Here is a 21,953-nt window from a genome sequence, read left to right as displayed (position 1 = left end):
AGAATTTGTAGGATATTTTATTTTATTCTAAATGGTAGATGTAATTCCATCAGGCTAGAATCAATTGTGGAAATGCAAAATTTTCTGCAACACTTCTTCAGTAAAATTTTTGTCATAGTTCCACACCAAACCACTCTTCAAACACATAATCTTTACCTAAAAAACTTTCTAGGTCCTCAGTTGCACTTAGTGCTGAATTGAAGTTTCTCTGATCTGTGCTGGCTAGGCAAGGTCAGTTAGGTCCTCCTCAATTGTACTATTTCCAGTGCCACATTACTAAGAAAACTATCCAATGGATGTTTTGATTTCCCCCAGTCCAAGGTAAGGATGGCACTCACTGAGGTTTGAATAGATCAAATCAATTTCTCTCTCATTTTAAGTAAAATAACTATTCCCTTTCTCTTCCACACAATGGACTGTTTATTAGATTACTGTAAGTCTTAGCCAGGCCATCTCTGTGACAACCATTATGTGAAGCTCAAGAATGATTTAGGCAGTAGTTGGTTTTTCTGATTATAATTCAGGTACTTCAAGGGTAACTGATTATCTCTTTTCCTTTAGAGGAAATGGATTCATCATTTGAACCCTTACAACTTAGCAGAGTCCTGGAGGAAATAAGTGCTCTGTAGTATTTAATGAGTGTTTCATTGTGTAGTGATTATATAATAGTTTGAAAAAATTCAGAAACATTAATTTCATTTGATTTCCTTTATTGACTACTTGTTCACAATAAAAGAGGTAAAAAAGTTATGTCCCCAAGTCCAAACTGCTTTTCTTAAGTTAAACCTTGAGTTTTTTGGAATTACTTCATCTGAAGTAATTCTCTTTATACCTAAAAAATGGTTTTATGGAAACGTTTGCGATTAAAAAATGTGTTGCAAGAAGAATATGACAAACATTTTGAGTATAAAATTGTAAAAAATAGCATAATTTGCCAGTAAACCCACATTATATTAGATACGTGTAAAGCCTTTGGTTGTGAAATGCTTGTTTATTTGCTGGTTTTATACTGAGCACCTATTTTTATAAGTTAACTTCCTTTGGAGAGGTAAACTGAGTGTTATGATGTCTCAATTAGGTCAATTCCAATCTTAGTCCCACAATATGATAACAGCTCAGCAATTTCTGATTTGTACTGTAATGGATAGAGTCACAAGGACTTTTTTTGGGTGGATCTTAAAGTTAGCTATGACTTTAAATATCAAATTGAAGAAAAATAAAAAAACCTACAAGGTATTAGGTTTCCTTCAGATTTTAATCCCATGGGAGGCTAACTTGAACATGACCCCCCCCCCCCCATGTGTCTTATTCAATAAACAGTTAGATGTGTGTTTGGAATTAATGGATCGTTTGCTTCTTTGCTGGAGTTACAGTTCCTGAAGTCAACATAACTCTTCTGTTTTCTCTGAAGGTCAGATTGTTGACTTAGGATAGTATCAACTTTATCATCTGGCATTTGGATTTTCACTGAGAACGACCTTCCCTTGATCGTCTTCTAGATCCTGTTAGGAAAAAGCAATACACAGGGGAAAAAGATGATAAGGCTTTAGAGATTAAGAAAATGATATTCTGTACACAAGTGTCTACCAAAGGATATCACAATTGTTATAAACTTATTATGTTCTCTTAATAGTTTCCATAGTTTATGGTGATAAAACCAAGATTTTTGTTTGGCCAATACTGTATAAAAATAGCTTGAAAATCTGTAATCAGAAAAAACCCCACAGCAAATACTTTAGGAAATTTGAATGGTTTTGGATGTTTAGGGTGGTACTGATCTGATCACTATGCATTACACTCACAAACAGTTTTGTTAAATGGCAAGTCCTTTGTACAACTATTGAAAGATATTTAAAAGAAATATTAAAAATCCTTGACAAATTCTCCAGTAACTCTGGCAAGCGGTATGGACATTCCTCAGAAGGCTAAACATAGAGCTCCCCTATGACCCAGCAGCCCCGCTTTTGGGCATCTACCCAAAAGACCACAAACAAGAACACTAAAGCCACCAGCACAACAATGTTCATCGCAGCACAATTTGTCATAGCTAAATATGGAACCAACCAAGATGCCCCTCAGTAGATGAATGGATCAGAAAAATGTGGTACACATACACGATGGAATTTTATGCCTCTATCAGAAAGAATGACATTGCCCCATTCGTAAGGAAATGGAAGGACTTGGAAAAAATTATACTAAGTGAAGTGAGCCAGACCCAAAGAAACATGGACTCTATGGTTTCCCTCATAGGGAATAATTATCACAGGTTTAGGCTAGTCACAGCAGAGGATCACAAGAGCCTAATAGCTTTGCCCCTATGAATGTGCAAGATAATGCTAAGTGAAATGAACTCCATGCTATGGAAACGAGTGATATATCACTGTTGTAATTACTTTCAACATGCCATGTGAAACCGTAGCTTCTATTGTTGATCCTCTTGTATACCCTTCCTGTGGTTGTACCTGCACAATCACTGTATCTTATCTGAGTACATTGGCAATTGTATATACTGGTATTAGAACTAGGAAAGTGAAAGGGAATACCAAAATCGAGAGACACAGGATAAAAAGACAAACGACTACAAAAGCAATACTTGCAAAACTGTTTGGTGCAAACCAACGGAACAACTCATGGGGGAGAAGGAAAGGGGGAGGGGGAGGGGGGAATGAGGGAGGAGGTAACAAACAGTACAAGAAATGTATCCAATGCCTAACATATGAAACTGTAACCTCTCTGTACATCACTTTGACAATAAATAAGAAAAAAAGTAAAAAAATAAAATAAAAACACTCCTCTACCACAAAACAAAAACCATTGTAAGAATATCCAAGTTCCACATACTGAATTAGCTTAAAATCAGATTTGCCTATAATGCATTAGTAAGCCTTGTGACTTCTTCTTGCTATTTCTATATAAATATCTCAGGAATTACAAACTTGTAATTCCAAGATTCTTGTTTATTCTAGGCTCCTCAGAGGAAAGTTTTACTCTATCAGTGCTTTGAGATATAATAGGGCAAAGTAGAAAGTGTGCATAAATGTAGCTATGAAGAAAATCATAGTCTGGTAATTTATATCAAACTTATTAATAGTTATATTAACAATTTTCTACATGTGTACAGTTCTAATTTACTTACAATATCAACTGTAGCCTTTTCTCATAAAGTTTTAAAGAATAAGTCTTCCTACTCTTGAAATATGCTCATTTATGTGAAAGTCTTTGCATTATCTTTAAAATTTTTATTGGTAAATAATTTGACTCTATGAATAGTGCAGAACATGAGCTATTTATCTCCTGATACTTGCCACTAAAATAGTTCATATCCTAACTGGACTAACTTTTCTCTGACAGACAAAAGAGCTCCATAAGCTATGATAAAAGCCTTTCTGATCTGCCTTGTTGTAAGATAAGCCACATACACACATTACTATAATCAACACATTTACCTTGAACCCTTTTGTTGGCTTGTATCTTCCTCACAGGTGTGTCTAAAATGAAAAGATTTAGAATGAGCAATGCTTAGCAGTTATGGATAAAGTCTGACTGAATACAATAATTAAGGACAAAAGTATAAAGTTGTAAAATATTTCCTTTTCTTTATCTTTCTTTGTTGAGTAGCAAATTTTACAGTCCTTAGCATTTCACATAGATGAAGAACAGTGATTTATTTTCTTTATAACACAAAGAATGTTCACTAATCGTCAGGTTGGCTTTGAGACACAATCTTCAGGTCTCAGCCTCCTATGTAGCTAGGATTACAGGCATGAGCCACCTGTGTCTGCCTCCCTTTTCATTTATTTTCACATGACTATGACTTTGGACATTTAAAATAGGGTGTGAAATATTACTTTTCTGTTGATATAAATATCAATTGACTTTACTATTGATCATAATGTTTGCTGACAGTGTAAATGCTAATCTTCCATACTGCATGTTGAATATTATTCCAGGATTTTTTTCATGGGGTCATTTATTTAAGGTTCAGGTAACATTAGTACTTTCAGTTTTTTATGTGAAAGGAATATGGCTGAATACAGTCAATTGCCTGTTCAAGTCAGAGCTCAGATTTAAGCTACACTCAAAACCCACTCCACCTTCTCCACAGAATTGCTAAACTATCACATGTTTTATTGGCAGATTTACCCAAACCTCCTCAAATGAAATTTTCTCTTTCCCTATGGCTAACACCCTCCTGCAATTCAGCCTCAAAACACAGTTCTACCCATGATAAGCATGAAGTACGATAAGCATTTTGTGTGAATACTTTTTCAGATCAGAGAATAGAGGCATCTCAGTGACAAGATACAGTGTAAGTGCTAAAAAGGCATTTTAGGTGTTATCAGTCATGATTTAGAGGACTGGGATGTGCACTGAAGTCATCAAGATGTACTCTGTGTGTTGCAATGTTCACAACCGAAACATACAAGATTGAATGCTCTGAGATATCAAATGAAGAGCCTGGCGGGGTTGTGCATTGGTAAGCCCGACTCTGGCAGGAAAAGCCAGACCTGCATGACATAATCGTCAGGCAGACCAACTTTTTGTAACTCTTTGTCTCTTAGAATCGAGTTGAGGGAATAATTGTTTGTCTGGGTATAGATTGTAGATGTCTGAATAAGCAAGCTAGTGCTTTCAGTTACTACACAGCACACACCTTCTTTTCTATAAGAAATGCTATAGAGATATTTTGGCTAAATGTATGATGTAACATATTTGAAAAGAAATCCTGATAGGCAAGTGTAGGGTTCATATGCAGAAAACCTAAAGAACCTTTGAGAGGAACATAAATAAAATCCAAGAAAGGAGTTCACTAAAATAGGATATCCATTTCTTTCTTTTTTCTTTTTTTTTCTTTTTTGCCAGTACTGGGCCTTGAACTTAGGGCCTGAGCACTGTTCCTGGCTTCTTTTTGCTCAAGGCTAGCACTCTGCCACTTGAGCCACAGCGCCACTTCTGGCCGTTTTCTGTATATGTGGTGCTGGGGAATCGAACCCAGGGCCTCATGTATACAAGGCAAGCACTCTTGCCACTAGGCCATATCCCCAGCCCCAAGGATATCCATTTCTTGACTTATAGCAAGGGTATCTTTTAGAATTGAATCAAGTCTTTAATACTTACGTGTTTACAAATGGACTTATTAACAAAACCTTATTGAAGGAGATGAAAATATACTCACCCACAGTTCAAACCTAAAATGAATGAAATCAATACAAATAGGAACTGCTACTAATTAATTCATTCTCTAACAAGCATTGCCATTCTACAAAGCTGCTCACTATGTCAAGGAGTGAAAAGGAAAAATCAAAGAATTCAATTCAATTTGCATGATATGTTCACCTTTTTCTTCCAATTTTTGTATGGCTTTGTAGTGGAGCGTTTAGTATTTGGGGATAGAGCAGTAAATCCTGTGTTAGAGCTTATGGGAATATCCAATTTTTGTTATGGTTCGGGTATTCTATTCATTCTCTGATCTGAAGAGACATCTTGTATTTTTCAGATTATATATTTCTATTTCTATTGAAAATATGAAAATTTAAATTATTATTTAGAGGTTATGTAGTATTTTGAATTCTTTGTTTTACTCTTTTGCTTTTGAAAGTAGGGTCTATTAAATGTCATAAATGGAGAACATTCCATACTTTAAGGATTAATTTCATATGCAAAATAATCTATGTTTCCAGGTAATGATTATCACTCAAATGGTTAGAAGAAACAGATAATGACAAGAATATGCTTTTTTAAAAGCAAGATGCTTAATGCACATTTTTTGCTGTATCTATGCACTTCCAAATCCCCAAACATGCCTTTCATTGGAGTTATGGGAGCAGTGAATATATATTTTTTTGAAAATATTTTTTAAAATGTCAAGTTTGGGCTTACTTAGCAGCAACAATTTAAAAATCATTCTTTTTTTTCACACACTCTAAAAATCCTCACAATTATCTGTTTAAATTAAAGAGAAAAATATTCAATGCTCCCCAACTTTATGTCATAAAACTTTTTAAAGACTGTATAAACTAGGCATCAATTCTTTACAACTAATACTTAAAGTACTTTATTTGCTAAGGCAACACCTGATGTTGATTTTATTTTAAGCTAGTTAGAAGAAAAACTTCTATTCCCAGTCTTTAAAAAGCTGAAGCACCTGTTAAATGGGTTAGTTACCCTTTTACTAACCTCCCTGGAGTAGTCTTTTAATTTCTTCATCTTCAAATAAATGACCATCACCACCTTCAATGAATTTGGTGACCTTGGTGACCTCTGAGAGTTTATAGCAGAAATTGGTTTATATAATAAATAGATAAGAGTGATGTGACAGACTGCCTGCCCAATAAAAAATTCCAGACCAACATTCACTTCCTTCTCAGTCTTTAGTGCTGATATCCAATACACTACTTTTTTGTTTTTGCATGTGAAACTGTTCATCAATATATAACCAAACAGTAACTATGAATAGTATTTTAGGCTTCATTCCATATGTTTGGACCTCTTTATTATGTTGTTATGGAACATGAATGTTGGAATGAAAGATAGTATGTACAATATTCACAAGGATGTAAAGATTTGTTTTTGATGTGGGTACAGACAAATGAAATTTACATTCTTCTTTTTCTATGCATACTGACCTTCTTGCAACAGTTTTTTCAAGGTTTCCTCTGTTTCTCCAACACCAGCAGAAATCCTAGTATATTTTATTTCAGGACCTAAAGAAAAGACGCTTTTAAAAACTGACTTCTAAATGCAGTCCTCAGATCTCAGCCTCCACAGTAGCTAAGATTACAGGCGTGAGCTAACAGTGACCAGCTCCATCAACTTTTTTGCATAAACTTGAATAAACTTTTATATAAACTTCTAAGTGGACATATGGAACCTAAGATCTATGAAGCTTATACAGTATTAAGCAATAGTAAAGCAAAGGTGGAATATTATTCAATACATATACATGTACATAATGAAAAATACATTCTTGTACTGTCTAAACTTTTCAATTCAGAGTATAACACAAATTACCTACTCAGCATAGTATTTTGCCAAAAAAAGGAAAATTAAATAACTTTAGCAACTTCCACAAGGAAGGCATAGTCAGTTTTCAAAATGACTTACAGATATTTGAGGATTGACTGTCACACGACCTTTGTAAATCAAGTATAGTTTTGTGCACAGTATTAAGAATTACCTGTAATGATTCGTTCTTCTCGTGTCTGCTTCTCAGTGATTTCCACAGGAACTCCATCAATGATTTTTGTGTACTTTTTAATAATTGGCTCTGAAAGTGGGGGAAGAAAAAATGTCTGTGATTTACCCTGTATGATATCTATACTTACTCCCTAAGTTAGACATTTTTTTTTTTTTTTTTTTTTTTTGGCCAGTCCTGGGCCTTGGACTCAGGGCCTGAGCACTGTCCCTGGCTTCTTCCCGCTCAAGGCTAGCACTCTGCCACTTGAGCCACAGCGCCGCTTCTGGCCATTTTCTGTATATGTGGTGCTGGGGAATCGAACCTAGGGCCTCGTGTATCCGAGGCAGGCACTCTTGCCACTAGGCTATATCCCCAGCCCCCTAAGTTAGACATTTTAATGGTGGAATATTTTCCTTTGGATATCACCACTTAAAATTTGGTCCTGGTACTTATTGGGACATAGACTAGTGAATTCATTTGATGTTAATAGGTCTTATAAGACAACAGTTAGGTTTTGAATCTTAGCAAAGGGAGAGGAAAGCTAGTAAGCAGAATCTCCATCATTGAAAACGGAGGCCTATAATAAACCTGGCAGTGGCTTATTAACGAAGTGTTACACAAAAGCCATTTCCTCTTCTGTATCTGAATGCACATTGCCCTTTTTCCTGTTAGCATTAATGTAAACAGTTTATTGCATAATACCATATACATTCCTAAAGGTAATGTCATTTTCATTGGAACTGGGGACTTAATAATGACAACTGGGCCACTCAAAGCCAAACTATATTTCTGACTGCTAATAAGAATCTTATTTTATTTCTGACTGCTGTTAATAATAGCTTACAAAGTGATACTCCCATTGATGTAAAATGAAAACTAACAAAAAATTTGGATGCGCAATAATTCTACACACAATATTAAAACAGTCACTGTAGAAGGGACAACATTGATCAAGACACATTGTAGCGATGAGTGAATAGTCACGTGATGATACTGGAGCAAACAGACCACGCACCTCCACGGATCACGTCGGTTATAGTTTCTCCTTCTTTAATAAGTTTGAATTCAGGTTCACCTTCAATTTGGAGTTTAGTAACTGCAGGTCCTGAGATGGCATGATATGAGACAAATCACTGTGTTAAAACAGTCCTTTCAGCTTATCAGAACAGGAAATTAGCCTCAGCATGTGTTGTTACTCAGATACCAAATTGTTTCAGGTTTTACGAAATCAGTTTTAAACAGTTCCCACTATTTTCTGATTAGGCAATACTTATGAACACAAATGATTCGGTCTGTGGGTGTGCTATATAACTACTTCCATCTTTCTAAGAATTGAAAGTGATGTCCACAGCCACCCACTCAGTACTGTTTATAGCGAATGATAACATTAGATGTAATATTAATATGGAAATATTGATGCAACAACTTTTTTGAATTACATTACATATACAAATTTGATTGACTCTAATTATAACTAGTTTAGATCATACTTTACCAGAATGCTTCTCCCTACTTCTCTATCATTATCAAAAATATTTCACTTGTATTACTGTTTGAGATTATTAGTAGTGATAAAGAATCTCATAGACTTTCCTGCCCAGGCTAGCTTTGAATCATGATTCTTAGATCTTAGCCCCTTGAGTAGTTAGGATCACAGGAGAGAATCACCAGGGGCCAGTTCACTTGAAGTTTTCTTTTTTGTTTTGTTTTGTTATTTAAATCACCCAGGACCTTACCATTTTTTGTTATGTATGTATTTGGTACTGGGTTTGAATAAAGGGCCTGGGTACTATCACTTAGCTTTTTCACTCAAGGCTGGTGCTCTACCCCTTGAACATCATCTCTACTTCTGTCTTTTTCAAAGCTACTTGGAGATAAGAAGCTCATGGACTTTCCTGCATGGGATTGTTTCGAATGTCTATAGTCAGGCCTTAGCCTCCTGAATAGCTAGGATTATACATATGAACCACCAACATCTGGCTGAGAACCTCACATTTTTATCCTAATGAACATAAGAATGAAAAGAAGAAAATCCTATACACGTACCTTTAAGATGCAGAGTTTTAGGTTTTATGGGAAAACAGAGTACTCATCTTGTATATAAAAATTATGAAAGATTAACCAATTAAGTAGTCCTTCAAATGCAACTATAATCAGATGTTGCATTTGACTTGCAAAATGATTTTGCTCTTAGAGAAAATCATATTTCTCTCAGAGAAAATCATTTTGAATGTTAGCATATTACTACATTAGTAAATCAGGAATCTTTCATAGAGGAATAAGATAAACAAGGTTCAGTACATTTAACTCATACTGTCATGCCCTTCAGTAGTTTGGATATAGTAGTATTTGCTTATGTTTTATATTCTTGCCCATCAAATGCCTGTATATATCATTACCCAGAATTAAATAGAATAATAGCAAATAATATCAACAAATATATAGTTCTTTCAAAGCACAATTATTTCAGGCCATCATAGATGAGACCAATGGATACCAATGGAGACCAATGGAGACTAATGGATATACAACATGAGATCAAATTTTTAAGGTGGAGACATTTCAAAAAGAAAATATCTCTAAGGAGTTTAGGTTGAAGAAAAAATAAGATACTTAAATTGACTTCTCTTCAGAAAAGCCAAACTGAGATTTCAGAAATATACTCTATATTTTAGGAAGGCAGGAATTTTACCAAATTTCTTATAGCATCTTGGAGGATAATTAGGATAAACAACAAATGTTTAAAAACTATTTGTTGGGGCTGGGGATATGGCCTAGTGGCAAGAGCGCTTGCCTTGTATACATGAAGCCCTCGGTTCAATTCCCCAGCACCACATATACAGAAAATGGCCAGAAGTGGCTCTGCAGCTCAAGTGGCAGAGTGCTAGCCTTGAGCAAAAAGAAGCCAGGGACAGTGCTCAGGCCCTGAGTCCAAGGCCCAGGACTGGCAAAAAAACAAAAACAAACAAACAAACAAACAAAAAACCTATTTGTTGAATTTTCATCCCAGTCTATTTACTCTTAATTCAAAAATTGACCTAATTGCTTTTTTGTAAAAAGATAGCTCAAATTATTTCTTGGAGCTTAAGGAACTTAGAAAGAACTGAAGTTTCATGAATGAATTCATAAAGTTTCAACAAGAGAAGGAAATTGTAGTAGTAATCTTAAGATCTGATTATCAAGATTTGCTTCCTTCATTATGTTAAGGAAGTCAGAAGCTATGAATCTTTGAAAGAAAGTCTTGTTAGTGAATAGGCAGCATGATTGTTTTACATTAATATTCTATTATGGGAGAAATCCAGACACAACAAACCGGTACCACACTGTGCTCCTAACGGACAACGAGAGGGTAGATAGAACCATATTACGAAGATTGGAAATATGAAGGAACTTGAATAAAGAGAGAATGACTCACTTTAAAAGGAATAGACAATTGTATTCAAAGTTACTTTCTTAATTGACAGAAAGAGATGACATATGAAAATCAAAGATGATTGAAAGAATAGTTTCTTTTAGATGTAATTAAAGACACAACCTGTTCCTCTTTTCGAATTGTTTCTTTCTTTAAAATAAGACAAAAAGATAACCATGTCTATTGTCTAGCGTTACACATCACAACAGTTAAATACAGAAAAGAAGAAATGCTTGAATTTGATACTTGTAGATAATTAGAATATATGAAATGAAGATAATTTCAAAGATATTCAGATTGACTATTTGTAGTCTGGAACATCAGGAAAAAAGTCTGTATTTCATTTATAAGAATATAAAATTTGTTCATAGCTGGAATATAAGATTTTAAGGTTTGACTCACTTAATAAAGCTCTTACCTCATTAATGTTTGCTGGTTAAGTTTTAAAATGTTAGCTATTTATTTTTATCTCAGTAAATTTATTTGCTTTTCTATAAATTGTCAGTGTACATTACACCAGTGTTTGATGTACTTTTTAAAGCTCTGATTGATGTGTAACTTCTAGGTTCTATTAGGTAGCAGAATTGAAAAAGTCTGCTCATTTTGAAGCAAGATTCTTAATAGTACAAAAGAGACCTTTGGGGAGAGTAGAAACAAAAGTACTAAAAGACCACATTCACTGAAGGAGTATTTGGTAGAAACAGTCAAGTGTTTTTTTTTTTTTTTTAAGTGAGTATCTGGGTACAATTGCTAAATTGAAATTGATTGTACTAAATTGAATCAAATACAAGCAAATGTACTGAAAGTATTAGAAATGTACCATCTACTTTGCTAAATAGTTTATACTATACATTCTGTAGTTACATGAGCATGCCATTGGTAAAGAAATATTTAGCATGTTAGTTTCAAAAAGAATGTAGATTCATTCATAGAAATCAGTATATGATGTGAATTTTGTCAAAGTAAAAGGAACCATATTTAGTATTGATTTATATTTTACCTTCTGTTTTGATAATAGGCTGAAGACTGCCTTGAATCACTTTAATTTTTGGTTCCACCACTTTGGTTATAATTTTAGTGGCTGAAAGTATAGAAAGTGGAATATGAACGATGTTTACACAAAAGTAAAATGAATGAAGTCCTTTTTCTCTTGCTCTCAGTGGGTATTGAGTCATCAAAAATGGTCATATGTTCAGGCGGTCAGCCACAGGAAATATGTGCAGTATCTAATTGCTATCTTCTTGAGTTCAAGTGTTGAGCTCTGAAGTCGTGACGTGGATTTGCTCCAGTGAAATAAATAGTCACTAAATTAGGAATTCTGTCTAGAAAACTTAGTCTTAATTATTTTAACTACCCCTAGAGCTCTTTACCTTCTTGTGTACTTCTTGAAAATTGGCTGTATAGCAACAGAAGACAAATAATTAATTTCATGCAATTCATCATATCGTCAATTGCATTGTTGAACCTTTCTCAATTAAAAAGATATTGAAACACACACAAAACGTTTCATGCATTTGATAACAGTGATATAGAAAGGAAAATATGAGAAGGAATTCAGAATGCTTAAAGGGAAGAGAGAATTTCCACCAGCCAGACATGAACTCTATGCAACAAATATGATATGATCAGCATTCAATTTTAAGGCAAAAATGACTTTAGTTGTTTCATTATGTTTTAAGTCTCATATATGTACTTTAAATGTAGCCATCAACCTAAGTGAGATAATAATAACATAGTTTACTTAAAGTTGTCAATAAGTTGGTTGGCTTTGGTTATATAGGTTAACTTAGATGGAAATATGCTTCTGTAGTGAAATATGACCAAAGCTACAGATTTGTCTTTGATTTTAAAATAGAAGTCTTTTCACACACAGAAATATATATATATATATATATACATATATATACACACACACATATATATGCCATTCAACAAAGAAGTTTATGAATATAACACATCTTGGTCCCTTTCAGCATTCTCAGTCATCCCTTCTTTTAGTTTCTTGATTTTTGTAGGATATACATTGAATTTTTTATTGCATTTTCTCCCTTTCTTATCTTCATTTGTCTACCTCTCTTCCCTATACCCTACCCTTTCCAAGTACCCATTTATTTTGTTGAACTTTGATTTAGCCTTTGTAAGGAATTAGACTGAGTTCTCCTCAGCATCTACTGTATTTCAGTTAATACATTTGTGTACATGTGTGTACGACCCGAAGTAGTTTGATTGTAACCTTTTCGGTAAATGGCCAGGAGTGAAACAGAAGACATAAGAGGTGGTAGTAAAAAGATGCCTTAGAGCTGACTTAGTAATCAGAGCCTAGAGCTGAGACCTAAGCTGAAATGCTATCACAACTTGGCTTCTGTAAGATTCTTATCTCTGGTTTTGAGATATTCATTGCATCCAGCTTTTTAAATAATGTAGGTTCTATCCCTCAATAAAGACTATGTTTCAATCTTAGCTTGATCTCAAATTATGAGATTCTAAAACATATCTAATCTGTGTATTTTATTATTTATCCCACATGTAGTTTGTCTCAGGTGTAACTTTCCATGAGGGTAAAATAAAACAGAGATCTCCACTGCTATTATTAAAGTATATTAATTTCTTGTACTCAAATTTTTTAACATCATGTTAAAAATCAAGTTTAAGATGTCTAATTAGTTGGTAGTTTGTTTCAATCTTTCTTTTCTGAGGAATTAAATCATCTTGAGAAGTAGGGATAAAGATTTACTGTTGTGTGTCCTTTCCACTTTAAATATTATATATTTGATAATATGTAACAATGAGCATGCAAAGTATAATTTAAGGGAGGGAATGCAGTCATAATATTTAATGCATATCCCATGAAATTAAGCATTTGAGGGTAAAAGTTGGTTTGAGAGGAACAAGGGAGACTGATGAAAAGGGTGACATTGAAAGAGAAGCATTGTATTCATAAACCAGTTTGTTTAATGGTAACTCTTGTGTGATAATGAAATATATAATAGATAATAAAAATACAATTTTGGAAAAAGAATTCTCAAAAATACACACATAAACATTAGTTACAGGATAAGAATAATATGCATCAAGGAAATTATAAACTTTAGAGTCCAACCAATAAATATAAAAATGAAATCTTCAGTTTAATTAGTCTGTACCTCTATTTGAAATGTTTCTTAATGATAGTAATAGTATTTTCCTCTGGCTGGAGTGAAAGAGATATCCAACATTGTAATATTAATCTTTCATTTTGGTTAAGAGCTCTAAATATATTGGCACGACTCATTCATTAGAAAAAAATTTTAAAATGTATCTTATGCCCTATAACAGAGACAAATTAAGTAGCAGGAAATTTAAAAATTGTAGTAATATTTTGGCTTATGATAAGCAAAATAGTATCCTTCCATATATGGAAAGGAACAGAACTACATGAAAAAGTAGGGAAGTTAAAAAACTTGTGCAGACCTATCTTTGGTGGTAAAGGATGACATAACATATTTGATGAATAGAGCCCATAAGCATCCTTTAACTCATAGGACAATACATTTTAACAAAATTATATACTTCCAGTCTGGGATTTATACTATGCTGAATCACCACTATTGTATTGGGTTGGTAATGGAATTGAGAGTGGTAAAGTCACAGAGTTCAAATCAACAAGAGTAGCAGACATTTTGTTTTGCTCCTTATTGGCTTTGCTCCTTTTCAATATCTAGTGGAAAATGTTAGTAATGGAATAATTGGATTGTCATGATATGAGATGGAATAACTTTCTAGCCAGAATAAAGGTGCACACTGAAGTAATATTTTTAGCTACTGATACACTTTGAATATATAGTTGTAGAGCCAAAACAAAATGAAAAGAATTTCTGCTTTGAAAGCTACAATGAAAAGAAGAAAGAAGACAGGAAGATAATGCTACAATGATGACAACACTTTATGAGTGACGTTTGTGAGAATTAAATACTCTGCTGTTAAGTAGTATAGGTTGAACTTTGATAATCTGGTAGTATCTGGGATGAAAAAAAACAAACCTTTAGAACCTAACACACTGTGTGTTCACCAGTTCAGTTTTGTAGAGGAAGAGGTTTTGTACTTCTACCTCATAAATATTAGCCATCTCTGACAAATCTTCTCATAGCTCAGGACTTGAGGGTAGAAAGAAGGGTTCTTTTATTTGACAGTGCTGTTATTTTGTCCACACATAAGAATTTTTAGCTAATTCTATTGTGCCATTTTGCCATCTCTTTCTGTTATACGTCTTGTATATGTATCTGTTTCCGAATGAAGGAGACACCCTAGTGTGTGGAATTCTAAATACCAGATTATCAAGTCTTTGCAAATGCAAAGAAAATGATTGCTTTGTTGTTTTGCATCTTGCCACTTATTTGTAGTTAATATTGATCAGATACTTACTATAGACAGTCATGGGGATTTCTTTGAAGGTGCTACCACGAACATACTGTAAATAAACATTTATGTTTAGTGACATAAAATGCAGCAAATGAAACCAGATTGTCTCCTTAACTCTTACTAAAATAAAAATAACTAGGCTACCATTACATTTGATAGAATAGAAATAAAGTCTTTATATAAATCATGTCTTAATTTATGACTATCAGCCCAGATGCTGAAACACTATTGGATTTGTTACTCATCATTGTAAAATGATAGAATAATAATTAACCCAAACTTAAATATATCCATCAAATACTATTTCATGCCTTCTGCTACTGTGACTCTTTAGGGTATATAGCATAACATTCTTTTGCTTTTAACTTTTCATTAATGACATTGGATACAAGTTAATTAATATAATTGAACTTATCTATACACTTAATTTACTTTGTTTATTTTTGAGACAGGATCTTGCTATGTAACCTGGTCTCAAACGTTTGACTCTCTTGCCTCAGTCTTACTAGGGCTAAGAGTAATGTACTTATACACCTGTTATGTTAAGTAAGTTCTTTATTTTTCCATCATGTTTAGTATCAAAGGTCATTTGGTGGTTACCTTGAAAATATAGAGTTTAGTTACATGTCTTTTCTTTCCAACAGCACTGTCAGCTTTTATTCATAAAGACTGTATTCATTTCTACTTGATATTTTTTCATAACACTTAATATACTAGTTTGTCCCAAGTAGCATTAAGTAGGGATTTGTTGATTAAAACCATGAAGAGAGTTATTTATTCACTGGCTATCCAATAGTACTTAAGCAATAAAGATCAAAACCCAATGTATATTTACACATTAATGTTTATTTTTAGTCTTATGTTAAAGCTACAGTATCTGTTTAATCTTAAAAAAAACAAATATCATTCTATACCTTAATTTGGATGTATTTGATCAGCTTGTTAAGTATTTCCAGCAGCCGATCATTTCCAACAGGTATATCTATTGAGGGAATATTAAGTGAATATCGGGAAGAAAATGTGAAATAAAAATCTAGGTTCATATTATTAAAAATGCATCTTATTCCATTAATGGATTCAAGAATTACCAACCTGCTGGATAGAGAAGTTTATCCACAACATGAATGACACCATTCGTTGTCATAATGTCAGACTCTTTGGATTTCAATTCATTCACCAGAAGTGTTTCATTTCCCTAGCCAAATAAAGGGTAATGTCAGTAAGAAATTTAATGAAGAATGAACCTTAGGATAAGTTAATGTGGTATAAACATTGCTATACATTCATTGTAGTTAACTTACTCCTTTCAGGTAGATTTTGCTTCCTTGTGTGGTCTTGAGAATGTTAGTGACGCCAGGTTCAAATCCTTTTCCAATATAAACTCCTGGTGTTAGGTGATAAAGGATGATGTTTTGGAGGGCATTTTTGTCCCCTAGAAGAAAGAAATATACATATTTATTTAACATTTTATCATTGTTTCCTGACATGTTCATACTATAAGCACAAAGAAACAAAAAACATTCCAGCTTTATATTTTTTTCCACACTGCAGTTCTTATCATGTCATTGTTTTCTCAAGTTGATATCAATGCTGTGGTAGTCATTCCAATGAGATCTGAATATCCTGCGACTTATTCGGAGAATAATACTGAGGTATGTTTTGATATTTTGCTTATTTCTTTCTCTGCCATGTCATTGGGTGTCTTTCCACAAATAAAAACACAAGGGTAGTAAGTTTATGAAGGACTCCTCACACATCCTATCTCGAATGGAAGGAAATTGAAGCTTGCCAAGAATACAGAGGAGGCAATATGATTTAGATTAACATTTGGGTGAACAAGAACACTTGAGAAAGAAGTAATATCCTGAAAGCCAGGGGCAAATAGCTGGTAGTCATTTCTACTCACGAATCAGAGTTTCCTTTTCTTCATTTGTCATTCCCTTGAAAGCATCATTGGTTGGTGCAAATAAGGTCCAATCACCAGGCTGACTCAGAAGATCTTTCAAGTCTGCAGCTTCAAGCAGGCTGAGGAAGACACTAAATAGAAAGGAGATATATTTGTTTGGGGAGATTTAGATGTAGGTACATCCAACCACAACACCCACAGGAAAATAATTTCCATTAATGTTAAAGGGACAATCTAAATTTTCATTATAAGGAAATTTGCAAAGAGAAGTTCAGTCTTTCAGATTTATTTTACTTGTCAAGTTATTTTATGGTATTACAGAAAGGAGATCAATACACATATCAACTTAAAAACATTTTATGGACTTTTTATTCTAAATTTTGTTCTGATCAATACAGGAAATTGCCCGGCTTTGGGGGAAAATAATTGTGAGACAAAATATGCCAGTAATTGTGTGTGTGTGTGTGTGTGTGTGTGTGTGTGTGTGTGTGTGTGAAGATGTTGCTAATAAGCTTACCTGAAACGCTTGTCTTGTTTTAGTTTTTCATGGAGGGATTTATCCGCAGGCTGGATGATTTCTCTGAATATATGAATAACACCATTTCTTCCTTGCTTGCTTCCTCTCACCATGCAGGAATTCTCAATGCAAACAGCCTACCAAAGCAAAGAACAATACAGTGTCCTTCTGTTTGCTGGAAATTTCCCATTGGTTCAGCTGAACAAGTAAGTTTTTGAATTGGCTCTTCTGATAGGTCACAGTTTCTGAGAACCAGAGGAAATGGCCTCTCTGCCCAGCATTTAATGCCTCAGACTATCTGACTGTAGACTTCTCACCCAGTCAGCTTTCCTATATGGGTTGAGGTACTCAGGTATCAAGCCCATAGTTTTGTCAGCAATACAGAAGTTATGTAGAGTTCCAATTCTACATTTTACACCATCTCTTTTCAAGTTTGATCTACTTTTCAAGTCACTTTAATAGGTCAGTAGTGACTGTGAAGTGTCCTGGGTTCAGTTCCTCTACTGATCTTTAAAAATATTTACTCTGTTTTCTTTCTGGGTGTTGTAATCCTGTAATTCTAGCTACTCGGAAGGCTGAGGTTTGAGGATCTCGGTTCAAAGCTAACCCTGGCAAGAAAGTCCCTGTGAGACTCTTACTGCCAATTAACCATTCAAAAATAGGAAAGGATGCTATAGCTCAAGTGGTAGAGTGCTATTGTTGAGCAATAGAGCTCAGAGACAGCACCCAGTCCTTGAGTTCAAGCCCCAAACTGACCAAAAATATTTACTATCTTTTCTTGATTATATATGATACACACACACTCATCATTTAAAGTGGAGGTTTTTTTGACTGCCTTATTAAAAATGTGTGCCTTGCTATCTCTCTATCTTATCTGAGTACATTGGAAACTGTGTATACAGATATTCGAACCAGGAAACTGAAAGGGAATACCAAAATCGAGAGACACAGGGTAAAAAAGACAAATGATTACAAAAGCAATACTTGCAAAACTAGTGTAAATCTACTGAACAACTCATGGGGGGAAAGGAAAAGGGGGAGGGGAAGGGGGAAGGAGGGAGGAGATAACAAACAGTACAAGAAATGTATCCAATGCCTAACATATGAAACTGTAACTGCTCTGTATATCAGTTTGACAATAAAAATAAAAAAAATAAAAATGTGTGCCTTGGAATTGTGGAGCTATAGTAAATCCACTGAGTGCTGTCATCAGTTCTAGAAGATGCTTGACTTCCAAAGGGACCATATAGTTGAAACTCCTTGTGCTCTTGACAGAAACTGAACAGCAAAACTATTTGTACTGTAATTTTGATAAATGATATTTCTAGAAATATTTCTGCTGGTAGATGTGTTTTAGAATAATTTTATGGACTCCGCAAGTCTATAAAAACATACCTTTAGGGGCTGGGGATATGGCCTAGTGGCAAGATAGCTTGCCTCGTATATATGAGGCCCTGGGTTTGATTCCCCAGCACCACATATACAGAAAATGGCCAGAAGTGGCGCTGTGGCTCAAGTGGCAGAGTGCTAGCCTTGAGCAAAAGGAAGCCAGGGACAGTGCTCAGGCCCTGAGTCCAAGGCCCAGGACTGGCCAAAAATAAATAAATAAATAAATAAAATATATATACATATATATACCTCTAAGGTCATCCTATTGTTGGATTGTGATATTAAAATAAAACATTATCATTATCATAACATATTATCATTCATAAATTGATTTGTTGAATGGTAACTCCTTTATATAACTACTTAGATGATGATGATAATAATAATACACCAATTCCTTATAAAGCATAAAGTGCTATACACATCAACAGCATAGTTTTGAAGAGTGTATTTTTACATTCAAGAATTTAAATAATGATTTAGAAAATAAGTTATTTATTTAATGGAATAACTTATCTGAGTTATTAATGCATACCATTTTTGGCCTACTTTCCCCATAGTTGTTTTGCACCCAGCCTAACTTATTCTCTGACTTTTCTATGATCATTTGTTCTATGTCACATTTGTAATGTGGGAAATGTTTGTTGTGACAATTCTTTGACAAGGGTGGATCATATGACATTCTGACCAATCTGGATGGTTGGTGTTCTGATTCACTTACTGTACGATACACGAAGACTCTGAGCTGTTTTCCTCCAATGGTCTCAAGTACTTGTCCATTATACAGATCACTAAGGCCAACTTTTACTTTCAGTATGTGGTTCTGCAGAATTAATTTAAGAAGGTGCTGATCCATACTCAGTGTATCATCTATGAATAAATTCATGAAGAAAGAATGTTATTTTATATGGGAAACATGAGTTTCTCTGGGTAAGAGATAAATATGAAGTGTATAACTTCAGTATTATTGATGGGGATCTCATACTCATGTAACAGATGAGTCAAATAAATGTTCAAGGCCAGCAGTTTGATTCACCAGTAGGAAACTCTCTGACCTATTTAATCAGATTATTATAACATGGCTTTATGCAGTTTAGAGATTGGGTTGAATTTCTACTATAGCTCTACACTTGCATGGTGGCTGTTGGAAAAGGCCACAGTATTTTTCTGACAACTAAATGTCTGTTAGCTGCATAAATGATTATTGGTGAGTCATTTGTTAATCGTTAATCCTTTATTACTGGTAACAGAATCAAGGCACTCAATTTTGTAAATTCCTGCATGTCATATATGAGCATCATTACTACAAAGAAGAAATATAGTATTTCAAGAAGTTTGAGTTTTTTCTCATTAATTATTTTGTATGTCACAATTTAATAAAAAGATGATTTTTAAATATGAATAATAAAATTTAAAGATTTCCTTGGGGAATCATTTTTCTGGTAAAGGGACCAATTTGTATGAATGTAAATATTGTCAGTTAATATCAACTATTAGGTGAAAAATCACAATATTTTGCATCATGATATTGAATTGTATCATTGTCTTTTTAAAATTTATAATTTTATACCTATACTTTCCAAACTAAGCAATGGAAAATATATCTATTTCTAAATATTATGTTGGTGTCAAATAAACCAATAATGAGATTTATTTTATTACATTCTATATGTCTTGACAATATTAGATTTGAAGTAAAAATAAATACTCTATTACAAACTTTCACTCTCAGTCTACTATTTTTTTAATGCAATGCTTTGAAATGGCATTTTAGTAGAGACAATATTCACACTCAGTATGTAGCTAATGCAAAAACTAATCAGCACTTGGTCAAACATCTATTATTGCTTAGGGCAAATAATCATGGTGAAGGAACAAAGATCTGTTTTAGGGAGAGAAGAAGTAACAATGTCCAGCACATACCAGAAAATGCATTGTTCACAGGTGCCAACAAAGTATATTCTCCCTCTGGCTTCAGAGAGGATGCCAGACCTAATTGGGCCATAAGGTCTGTGAAGGTAGTTTGCTGTTTTCCAGCCAGCTCCATCACTTGTTTGGCTGTAAAACAAACCATGACCATGCCATCATTGATACGATCATCATTATGAAATTACTACATCAAATTTTACCTCTTTCTTAACACTGTAAGCTATTTACTGCAATGCCAATCTAGTGAGACATCCCACCTTCCCTTAATAAAAAGGGATCCAATTTCCATTTTGAGAGACAGATAACTATAGAATTTTCTTTGTATCCTTTGAGTATCATTATTTTTCCATTCATTTGTCCACCATTTCATTGGATTTTTACTTTGGTTGGTAAGAAAAACTCTGGTACTTTATAAATAGTGGATGTAAGGCAGTCTTCCATGCTTGGAAAGGCTCAGAGCTATCTAGGGTTTCTGCTAATTACTCTGCTGGCTCACAGCTTACTTTGCAGTTGTGCTTTACATGCCATTCTTCGCATTGCACAGGCATTATTTTTCAGCATGCATTTACTCTTGAGACACCATAACTGATAGATGAATGGTACATAAGGGAATAGGAAACTATTACTCACCAGAATCAGGAATGAGGACTTCATCGATCAAATGAATCACACCATTCTTTGTCACAATGTCTTTCTTGTTCACCATTTTGATTCCATTTATTGTGATGCTGTCACCTTCACAGCCTATCTCAATTGTGTTTCCTTCCATGGTCTCGAACACACCTCCTCCCATGATCGCCTCAGAACATTGTAGAGTATTTAAAATGTGATACTTCATGAGAGCTGGTGGAGAAATTTACAAAAAAAATCTTCTTAGAATAAGGGAAATATCAATGAGCCCTTAAAAGATGTGCTTCATTGTGTAAATATGTATATCTAAGAAATACCATGTGTATGGAAGCCCTAAAGAATAAGAGGGTTGGATTTGAGACCTAACAAGTCAAAGTCTTGAGTTGTTCAATGCCCAGAACCACCATAAAAAAGATAGAAAAAACCTACATTTCCTTTTTATTTTTAAAGCTATCTATTACTCTATTATATGTTATTATTTATTATCTTAAAGTAGTTGAAGATTTAGTCATCTTAATAATTGTGTTACATCCCTCTTGCCTTCATGAACTCTGCAACAGAATCAGCTCTTCTTGGTAGGAGGTAAGAAGAGATT

The 21,953-nt window shown here is 34.0% G+C and overlaps 1 protein-coding gene across 4 annotated transcripts in view; it reads right to left on the bottom strand.

The window, feature by feature from the left end:
* Positions 1-693: 693 nt before the first annotated feature.
* Positions 694-21,953, bottom strand: part of Postn (periostin) — a 33,388-nt gene continuing 12,128 nt past the window's right edge. Inside the window, exons 8-23 of one of the 4 annotated variants that reach the window (XM_048341468.1) lie at positions 21,359-21,571; positions 20,723-20,857; positions 19,521-19,669; positions 17,411-17,547; positions 16,894-17,024; positions 16,289-16,419; positions 16,080-16,182; positions 15,902-15,969; positions 14,991-15,036; positions 11,590-11,670; positions 8,193-8,282; positions 7,178-7,267; positions 6,627-6,704; positions 6,178-6,261; positions 3,447-3,488; positions 694-1,502 (exon numbers count right to left, since the gene is read on the bottom strand). In XM_048341468.1, the coding sequence (XP_048197425.1) occupies positions 1,465-1,502; positions 3,447-3,488; positions 6,178-6,261; positions 6,627-6,704; positions 7,178-7,267; positions 8,193-8,282; positions 11,590-11,670; positions 14,991-15,036; positions 15,902-15,969; positions 16,080-16,182; positions 16,289-16,419; positions 16,894-17,024; positions 17,411-17,547; positions 19,521-19,669; positions 20,723-20,857; positions 21,359-21,571 (1,616 nt within the window). In that variant the 3' untranslated portion in view covers positions 694-1,464. The remainder of the gene's footprint in view (positions 1,503-3,446; positions 3,489-6,177; positions 6,262-6,626; positions 6,705-7,177; positions 7,268-8,192; positions 8,283-11,589; positions 11,671-14,990; positions 15,037-15,901; positions 15,970-16,079; positions 16,183-16,288; positions 16,420-16,893; positions 17,025-17,410; positions 17,548-19,520; positions 19,670-20,722; positions 20,858-21,358; positions 21,572-21,953) is intronic. The other 3 variants (XM_048341470.1, XM_048341469.1, XM_048341471.1) reach the window with 3 other exon arrangements.

The sequence above is a fragment of the Perognathus longimembris genome, chromosome 3 (assembly GCF_023159225.1).
Source record: "Perognathus longimembris pacificus isolate PPM17 chromosome 3, ASM2315922v1, whole genome shotgun sequence".
Taxonomy (NCBI): domain Eukaryota; kingdom Metazoa; phylum Chordata; class Mammalia; order Rodentia; family Heteromyidae; genus Perognathus; species Perognathus longimembris.
The sequence above is the reverse complement of the archived record's forward strand: the minus strand, read 5'-3'. Positions and strand labels throughout refer to the sequence as shown.